The sequence below is a fragment of the Mustela nigripes genome, chromosome 6, assembly GCF_022355385.1.
Source record: "Mustela nigripes isolate SB6536 chromosome 6, MUSNIG.SB6536, whole genome shotgun sequence".
Lineage (NCBI taxonomy): Eukaryota > Metazoa > Chordata > Mammalia > Carnivora > Mustelidae > Mustela > Mustela nigripes.
This window is the reverse complement of record NC_081562.1, coordinates 99975679-99985387: the sequence shown is the minus strand read 5'-3', so window position 1 is coordinate 99985387 and position 9709 is coordinate 99975679. Positions and strand designations below refer to the sequence as shown.

The 9709-nt window shown below is 38.2% G+C and overlaps 1 protein-coding gene across 6 annotated transcripts in view; it reads right to left on the bottom strand.

Moving 5' to 3' along the window:
- Positions 1-170: 170 nt before the first annotated feature.
- CD163 (CD163 molecule) overlaps positions 171-9709 on the bottom strand; it is a 32174-nt gene continuing 22635 nt past the window's right edge. For 2 of the 6 annotated variants that reach the window (XM_059403628.1, XM_059403632.1), the window contains 6 exons: positions 8621-8941; positions 7161-7469; positions 6780-6815; positions 6472-6579; positions 4946-5056; positions 4044-4130 (listed from right to left, as the gene is read on the bottom strand). In XM_059403628.1, coding sequence (XP_059259611.1) covers positions 4054-4130; positions 4946-5056; positions 6472-6579; positions 6780-6815; positions 7161-7469; positions 8621-8941 — 962 coding nt within the window. In that variant the 3' untranslated portion in view covers positions 4044-4053. Of the gene's footprint in view, positions 868-3996; positions 4131-4945; positions 5057-6471; positions 6580-6779; positions 6816-7160; positions 7470-8620; positions 8942-9709 lie in introns of those variants that run through there. The other 4 variants (XM_059403629.1, XM_059403633.1, XM_059403630.1 and 1 more) reach the window with 3 other exon arrangements.

Below are 9709 nucleotides of genomic sequence, written 5' to 3'. Positions count from 1 at the left end.
TAGTGGGGTTATGGACATTGGGGAGGGTATGTGCTTTGGTGAGTGCTGTGAAGTGTGTAAACCTGGCGATTCACAGACCTGTACCCCTGGGGATAAAAATATATGTTCATAAAAAATAAAAAATATAAATAAATAAATAGAATAAATTTTTAAAAAATTATAAGAAAAAATATGGATACATGATTTTAATAAAATATCAAATTTCATTATGATAACTTACATTTATATAGAAAAGATGTAATTTACACATTAAGTTCAGTTTTAGTTACACTGTCTTAAGGAACAAGGAAGTGAGCCATTGAGTCTTTGTACCTTTACCAGGCATTGCTGTGCATATTTTGTCAGTGACAAGAATCACAATAACAAAAAGCAATTAAGAACTGATGATATTCATCCCTTGTAGAGGTAACAATATATTATTAACCTTTCAATAATCATTAACTTTCCCTTTCTTAAAAAAAAACTGAAAAATAAAACAAATTTGTTTTGATTTTGTAATAAGAAGAAAATTATTATTTAAACCAAAGTAGAAAACATATATATTATATGCAAATGGAAACACAAACAAAAAGACATCATGTTATATTTATGAAACCCTTAAAAAGTCAGAAAGCCTACTCAGAAATTCATAAAATCAAGAGCAGGAAGTTAAGACAAATTCAAATCAGCAATATTCCTTTTTATTTAATCCCCTTGAAAGTCTTATAAACAGTTTCTAGTCACATTCACCAATTTAATTTTTATAAATTCAGCAGCAGTCTTCAGGACACTAGGAGACAAAGAAAGTATTGGAATCCTCAGTGAACCAGGTGGATTCTTGCTCCATTCCATTGTTCAGGTCTTCATCATGGGGTCTTCAAGGCTGAACTAAAACCATAAATAGAAAAACTGTTATTTTCCTCTTTGTGCACACTTACATAGAATTATGTTGAAATATGATGTGTTATATTACAGCACACACAGATTCACCCACCAAACACACACAAACTCACATGTATTAAAAAGCTTACTACTTCCCTGAACAGAAAACTTGAAAGCAATGATTTGCAGATTTCACCTTGCATGAGAATAATTTCTAGCTCATAGAATGAAGAAGGCACCCCAAAATGCCATTTTTAAAAGTACCCCCATCTGATTCTGAAGCAGTGACTCAGCCGTGATTCCTCTTCAAGGAAAAAGTAGTTTAATCCTTATTCATTACATCAGAATAATATTCATATGTCCAAGATTATAAATCACAAGTCTATTGTAGTCCTAATCTAGCAAAGTTTGATATTTAATGTTTCCATATACATATACACACATATACTCTTATAGGTATAAACATTTAATTATATCTGATAACATGAGCCCATAAATGGAATGATGCTGCATTTTTTTTTACATTTTAAATCATTTTTATTAACATATAACTTATTATTTACCCCAGGGGCACAAGTCTGTGAATCATCAGGCTTACACATGTCACAGCACTCACCATAGCACATACCTTCCCAACCACCCAATCCTTACCCCCCAACCCCCAGCAACCTTCAGTTTGTTTTGTGAGATTAAGAGTATCCTATGATTTGTCTCCTTCCTAATCCCATTTTGTTTCCTTTTTTACTTTCTAACCTCTCACAACCCTCCTCCCTGTCTCTCAAATTCCTCATATCAGAGAGAGCATATGAAAATTGTCTTTCCCTGACTGATTTATTTCACTCAGCATAATACCCTCTAGTTCTGTCCCTGATGCTGCATTTTTGAGGATGATTCTTCCTTTTTCAGTTGGCCATACCATAATTTTCTAGCCATCAGCTCACTGATACTCATTCTGTTTCCAGTTTTTTGCCACTACTTACAATGATGTAAATAGGAATCCTTACATATAAGTTCTTACACACTAGTGGCTTTATTTGTATGGAAGAAATTCTCAGGGGTAGAATTTTGCATGAAAGGATTTGTGGAACATTTAAAAAAATGTTTCCTAGACATTTACAGATTGCTTTCTGCAAAGGCTACCACACCTCCAATTTCCAATAACAATTTTTTGAAATTATGATTTTCCCTGTATCCCCACCAGCAATAAATAGTGGTGCTGTTTTAAATGTTTGGCAGTCTGATTTACTCAAAGTGACACCTCTGTGTTAATGGTAACTTGAATTGCCCGGATATAGTGGTGAATTTGAGCATTTATAAAGGTCTATTTGTCACTGAAATTCATTCTGTGTGAGTTGTCTTTTCATAGCTTTGCCCAGTGATGATCCATCATCAGATGTTATCCTTTAATAATTGTTAAGATATATATTAAGATGCATGTATATGTATATTTATCCCTTTCATGCTATATACCATTTATTACCTTCTATGTGTGTATGTGTATATGTATAATTTAACACTTTGCATTTATATACTTTTAAGAGTTCCAACTTTTTTTTTTAGCATAACATTTTTCATTGTTTTTGCACCACACCCAGTGCTCCATGCAATCCGTGCCCTCCCTAATACCCACCACCTGGTTCCCCCAACCTCCCACCCCCCTGCCCCTTGAAACCCCTTAGATTGTTTTTCAGAGTCCATAGTCTCTCATGGTTCACCAACTTTAATCCTGTGTCTCAATTCATATTTATTATACCCACCAAAAAATGCCAAAACAAAACCCATACCTCGGTATATATCATTTGTAAATATATAGTCCTCCCCAAATTGTTTTTATTTTAATGGAAAATATATCCACTACCTCATTTCACCATCTTTTCTTTTTGATGTGTAACTTAACAAATTCCTCGTCTATTCACTATTTTCTTCTGTTATACTTTCCACATGAAAGCAAATTATAAAATGCGAATCTGATTTTGTCTTGCCCCAGCTTAATCGTTCAAAGCTCACTGCCTCTCTAACAGTCCCTTAAATAAAACATGAATGTGAACTACAATACAAGGCCATTCATGATGGAGCTCTATGTGGCCTTTTCAAGCTTAGATTCTCACCATTTCCTCTCTCTTGGGATTTACTTTAAACAATCATGTCTTTGTCAGTAGTATCTTTTATTTATGTGTCTGTGGTGCTCAGAAAACCACTTGTTACTGTAAATATGATCAATACATATCTTTTAAGATTTTTATTTTTAAGTAATCTTTACACCCCATGCGGGGCTCAAACTTACAGACCTGAGAGCAAGAAGTGCCTGTTCTGCTGACGAAGCCATCCAGGCACCCCAATTCAATACATGTTTTTGAAAGAAAAACTTCTTACTGTTCCCCAAAGATGTGGTTCTTTCCTATGCCTCCATAGTTTGTACATGCTATGTCCTTGCCCTGAAATTGTCTTTCAGTCATTTGATGCTTGTCTTGAATATCACATCTTCAGAATCTCCCCCAATTTCTTAGGAAAACTTTCTATGTTCTTATGACATCTTGTACTACCTTTACCATTAACATGCATTACACAAGTGTTGACGTAAGTCTTTTCTCTTTCACAAAATGACCATTACAATATCTTGAAAAGATTTAATCCTATAAATGTACCCAGTTTCTCCTTAATTCCACGATGTACCATTGTTATTGCTTAGGATATATAACTAAGAGTTGGGGCACCTGGGTGCCACAGTCTGTTGAGCATCTGACTCTTGATTTCAACTCAGATCTCGGACTCTTGATTTCAACTCAGGTCATGATCTCAGGGTCGTGGGATCAAGCCCAAGTTGGGATCTCTGCTCAATCAGGAGTCTGCTTGGGATTCTCTCCCTCTCCCTACTCCTTCTGTCTCTCCCCCCTTTCTCTCTCAAATAAGTAAATAAATCTTTAAAAATAATAATATATAACAAAGAGTTGGATAAGAGTCACATTTATAAAGAGCTGTTATGTATTCTGAATATAGATATACACACATAAATATATACACATATGTATGGAAATATATGTATATACATTCTTTTTTTATAATACCAGAGGAGTTCTCAATTTTCAAAAACATGTACCTATTTTGAACAACATTGAATAATTTCTCCTCACTCACCTTCTTGAGTTTAATTCCCATTTTTCTTTTCAGTGTACCTCAGAATGGTCTTCTTTTTCATCCGGAAACAGGAAGAGATTTAGACACAGAAATTAGCTCAGCATCACTAAAATCATCTGACTCATTGGGATTTTCTGAAAAGAAGAAAATAATTACTGGGAAATAAATCAGACCTCCCCGCAAGTGTCGTAACACCTCTTTGAACATTTAAGCCCATTGCTCACAATTAGGAAGACAAACGTGTGATTTACGGGGCACAGGAAGTCTTTTCCATGAAGTAAATATGTTTTCCTAACATAGTTGCAGCAAATACCAAGTCCCTGGGATTGAAGAAGGGAGGCAGGGCCTTCCCAGAAGGTAAGGAATACAGAGAAGGTGTTGAGCCTTCATAGAGTAAGTGGGTGTTGGACTATTTCTTCCAACCCAGCAGAATTAGGCTGCCCAGAGGCAGAATTAGTCCTTTGGTGCTAAACAGAAGTTGGAGGACAAAGAAACCTGTATAATGTAATCGGAAATAGTGCTGGCTTCTATGGGAAAAAGATATAGGAAGTTTAAGCTTTTAGATTTTTAGGGGAAAATATCATAAATATCAAGTTAGAGCAGGAAGTGAGAATGGAAGGAAGTGTGAAAGAGAAGTGAAAAGTGAAACCTTTTAGATTAATTTGTTCAGTAAAATGAAGTCTGAGTCATAATATTCTACTTGCATTGCTCTCTGTACCTCCATCAGAAATAATCATAGACCTCTAAGCCATATCGCATGATTGCAGCTTTTATGTTCTCTAAGAATCACTTGTAGTTAGTTCCTGCCTTTCTTCCTTATATGCATCATAAGCTTCCTATGACATGTTTGGGATTTCTTTCCATTGCTATGCAAAGTACAATGCCTCAGCTGCAATTGTAGCTACTGGTCTGAACCCCTGGGCTATAGACCCTCAAAGAACCCACAGACCTGAGGAAGTCAGCACGTCCAGATCATCTGCTTTCAGGCAAGAATTCATCTCCCGGTATTGAACTTGGTGAACTGAATTCTCTCCTCTCAAGGAAACTGACAACAGAGGTCCTAGGTTAGGGATCAACAGATCATAATAAAACTTGCCCTCCCTACCAGGGCTTTTTCCCAGCAGTGCACACATACTCAATCTTTATCCATGCCCTTGTCTTTTTTCCATCCCTTCTAAGGCCAAACTTTTCTCTTATAATGTTACAAACTCAAAGGCAGCAGGGTGAGACCAAACCACCCCTACTGTCATCATATGCCACCCCAGTTTCTTCCCCCAACCAGGTGGCAGTCTTTTCTAACTTGGAGCTTTAAAAAAAAAAAATATCTAGGAAACCTATCCATCCTCTCTTCTCCATGCTCACTATCAAGTCCTTCTCATCTTTCATGCCAACTATTTCAAAATGCTACCCCTACAGCCCCTCACACATCCTGTCATCAAAAAGAATGTTCTAGGGGCACCTGGGTGGCTCAGTGGGTTAAAGCCTCTGCTTTCAGCTCAGGTCATGATCCCAGGGTCTTGGGATCAAGCCCCACATCGGGCTCTCTGCTCGGCAGGGAGACTGCTTCCTCCTCTCTCTCTGCCTGCCTCTCTGCCTGCTTGTGGTCTCTATCTGTCAAATAAATAAATAAAATCTTTAAAAAAAAAAAAAGAATGTTCTAAAAAACAGCTGGACTATTTCACCCCCTCCACCACATAATACTATTTGACTAGTCATCTTCTTACCATAAAGTACATGATTTATCCGTTGTTCCCCATCTTTCTACAGTCTTATTGTAGCTTCTCTCCTTGAACTCAACTTTTACTTCCCCTCAAAATGGCAGGTGGCTTCTCTACATTTGTATGTATTTTTCTCTTTCCCTTCACCCAGTTCTTTGAACTGAATTATCAAAATGTCTCAAAGCCTCCTAGAAGCCTCCAATTCTCTCCATGCCCTAGTTAATTACTGTCTTCTCTGTGCCAGTTGTGTTCCTTATTCCCATGAATAAATAATACTACAAGGTGCCTTATTGTTTGCATATGTATCTCTTCTGCTAGACTTGAAATCCCATGACTACTCAAACACTTGACTATTGATGTCTATACCTTCAGAGCCTAGTACATTGCTTAAACAAACGTAAAATGAGTACTAAGTATATAGTAAGAGCAAATAAATATTTGGGAAATAAAGGATTCCTCCTAAACCATATAAGCATATTCATCTGAAACTACAAATTCTATAATGGCCTACTTAAACATACAGCTAGAGCTCAGGAATCAACCACCCCAAACCCCTTTCTCCTCTGAAATCTTGTTTCCTTTTTTGGAGAAACTACTTGAACCTCTTCTAGGTTTCATCCTTTTGGCTGTTGATGCTTGATTCTAATATGTGTACACTTGCTTTTAATAGGTGTATCTATTGCTGATAATATGTATTTTATCCCAAGAATCTTCTTATCCCATTGAGACATTAGAAAGACCATAGCTTGGCTCAGACCTGTAAGCAGCTGTTGCTGTCTTCGCCTCTGAATCCACATGAGGAGAGCAACGAGAAAAGCCAACACAATGACGCCAAGGATCCCCAATGCAACAACGGATGAGCGACCTAAGTGCAAGAAAGCATCACGAGAAATGACCTCTTAGCTGAGAGACTGAGGTCCCTGGTACTATCCCTCTCTTAGATACAGGATGGCTGAAGTAAGCTTCCCAAGCCTCAGAAAGACTTCTGATCCAAAGTCTCTTAACAAAAAAGATTCTAAATAATGCAGACAATTGGACCCGTGTTCATAAACCCCACGATTATACCTCCAGCATTTGATGATCTTTGGGCCATGGCAATTTCTGTAGGAGAAAAGAGAAGGAGACTCAGTCTGGGGAGTAATGCGTAGAACAAATACTTCTATTTTTTGGTGTGAGACTTTGGTGCCTCTCAACCAAGTAACCTACTCCTTCCCACCTCAAACTAGGGTCAAACTTATCCTTTACTCCTTCTGCACCGAGAGACATGTAAGTCATATGCTTTTCCTTGGTGAAAGCCAACGAGTAAGAACAAATACCCTCATGGTTCCTTGGATTGAAACATCATCACTCTTTCCCCACCAGAACCCTGTGTTGAGGTGTCCAGTCTTGCCCACCCCCTTGTTGCTGCCTGAGATTCCAAGCTTACTCCAGACTCCTGGCACTCACCTGAGCACCTCACAGCAGCATCTTCCTTGTGCCCACAGTCACTGTGCCCCCAGGGTCTAGCAGGACAATCCCACAAGGAAGATTCATTTCCTTTGCATGCCAATTCATTGAGCCAGATGGGCCCAGTCCCCTGACCGAACGCTGCTTCTTTTAGTGCCTCTAAGGCTGGGCCACAGCCCAGCTGTCGACACACCACCTGCGCGTCTTCAAGGTCCCAGGAGTCGTCACACACTGTTCCCCAGGAACCTCCGTGCCAGAGCTCTACACGTCCAGAACAATTAGAGTTTCCTTCTTGAAGTCTTATCTTGTCTGAAAAATCACAGACACCTAGATCATTTCTGAGAATATAAAAACTTTTAAGAGGTCACAGAAGAAAAGACAGATTTGAAAAATCTTTTTAAATCTTTTTTATTTTAAGAGGCGCCTGGGTGGCTCAGTGTTTAAGTGTCTTCTGGATTCTGGGATCATGACCCTCATCGGGCTCCCTGCTCAGTGGGAAGCCTGCTTCTCCCTCTCCCACTCCCCCTGTTCCCTCTCTTGCTGTGACTCTTTCTGTCAAATAAATAAATAAATAAAGTCTTTTTAAAAATCTCTATTTTAATACTTTGCTTTTAAAAATAATATACTTTTAACAAAATTTGTCCTTTATGAAAGCCTATGTTCTTTCAGCAAGCTGGGTGTATTTCATCCTGGACATAAGAACATTAGTTTGGGGGCATCCGTGGTTAGGTGTAGCTCTGTTGGTTAGGTGTCTGCTTTCAGCTCAGGTCATGATCCCAGAGTCTTGTGACCGAGCCCCGAGTTGGGCTCCTTAACCAGTAGGGAAACTGCTTCTCCCTCTTCCTCTGCCTCTCCCCACCTGGTGCGCACTCTCTCTCTCTTTTCCCTCTCTTTCTCTCCTGCTTGCTCTCCCCCTTTCTCTCAAATAAATAAATAATTTTTTTAAGAAAAGAAAATTAGTGTGACTCAGGAAATGTGAAATAAATGAAGTTAACATGGTATAATGTTAATTTTCTCAAAAAGAAAATGATTTAGGAGACTGCCAGGTATGTAAAAAACCTCTTCCAGTGTAAGAAGATGGAGAATGGCAAAATACTTCAGGACTGATCTTTTTGACTGCTTCTCTTCTTCCATTAGTAAAGCAAGATAATATTTGAAAGAAAAGTGAGAATGGTAAGGTAGACCGTTTAATATTCAACTACTGAATTATTTATTTTCTGCTCCTCATGTGTTCTCTGAGAAAGCAATTAAATAAAAACATTCAAGAAGACCATGGGAAGTGTAATGCTTTTTGGATAACTAATCCATGATCCTGAATACCTATAAGCTGAATTAAATGAAAAGAATTACGCCAACTGGGTAGAATACGTAGCAGATGTTATTCATTCCTAGTAAACGAGATCAGAAGATGATCGTGGAATTACAAAATGGAATTCTCATATCAGCCAGAGGATATTCACCGGCACATGTGATCCAGGTCTCCTCTGAAGGTCTGGCCACTCTCTGTTTCCATGGAGCAGATGGGCACTGCCATAGCGTGTCCGGTCCTTTCGGACATTGGACATTGTCCACCCACATGTGCCTGGATGTTGGCTTGTCTAAAGATGCAGGAATGAGGTCTCCTCTGTCCGCGCAGCCCAGCTGCCTGCATACCACCTCCATGGTGGTTGCAGACATCCCACTCTTACCAACGCTGCCCCAAGCTCCATTATAAAAAACTTCCAGACGCCCTGCACAGCTGTGTCTGTTGGTTTCATCGATCAGTCGCAGAGACATGAACTCTGGGGTGAAATACAGAGTTAGTGGTTTCACATCTTCTCTGAAGATTCACAGGGCTCCCTCCCTTTAAGGTGAGAATGGCTTTAAAATTAGGTACAACATGTCAATTATTAGTAATTCTTTAGTAACTTCTAGATGATTTAGTAGATTTTGGTGAAAAGTAGTATGTTCTACACTAAATATATAGTATGGTTCTATAAATAGCTTATGGTGTTCTGGTATTGGGTTTTGTGCTTAAGGACCTCTTTAGAAGGCCACCAATGATTCTAAATTGATTTCTAAATCTTAACCAAGGGCTCGGAGCCTTTTATATCAATTGCATAGCTTGGATTTTTCTCCCTAAATTATTGCAGTTTTAGCCTCAAGAAACTTATTTCATTAATCTTTTTGTAGGTCTCTTGATAGTTAAAATTTAGTGAGATACTCAGACACTAAAACCAATGTTGTGCACATCACCTTAAAATGAAACATTTCCTTTTCTGACTCTTTGTAGTTGGCTGCATATGTCCTCTGCCAGTTTATGTCATTAAATGTGAATGATATCAAATCACTTCTGACATATAGAATTTTTCACTTCCTTAAGTAACAAAGTCATATTTCTGTTTGTCCCAATATATCACCACTGAGTACAGTTTTCAACTTCACAATAGTTTTTAAGCCTTGCCACGTATACAGAATAAAAGCAGTGGGCTCTTTTGATAATTTTTGCTCCTATAACAAGTAAGTTTCATTTGCTTATCATGGAAAATTACTTGGGAATGGTGATTATC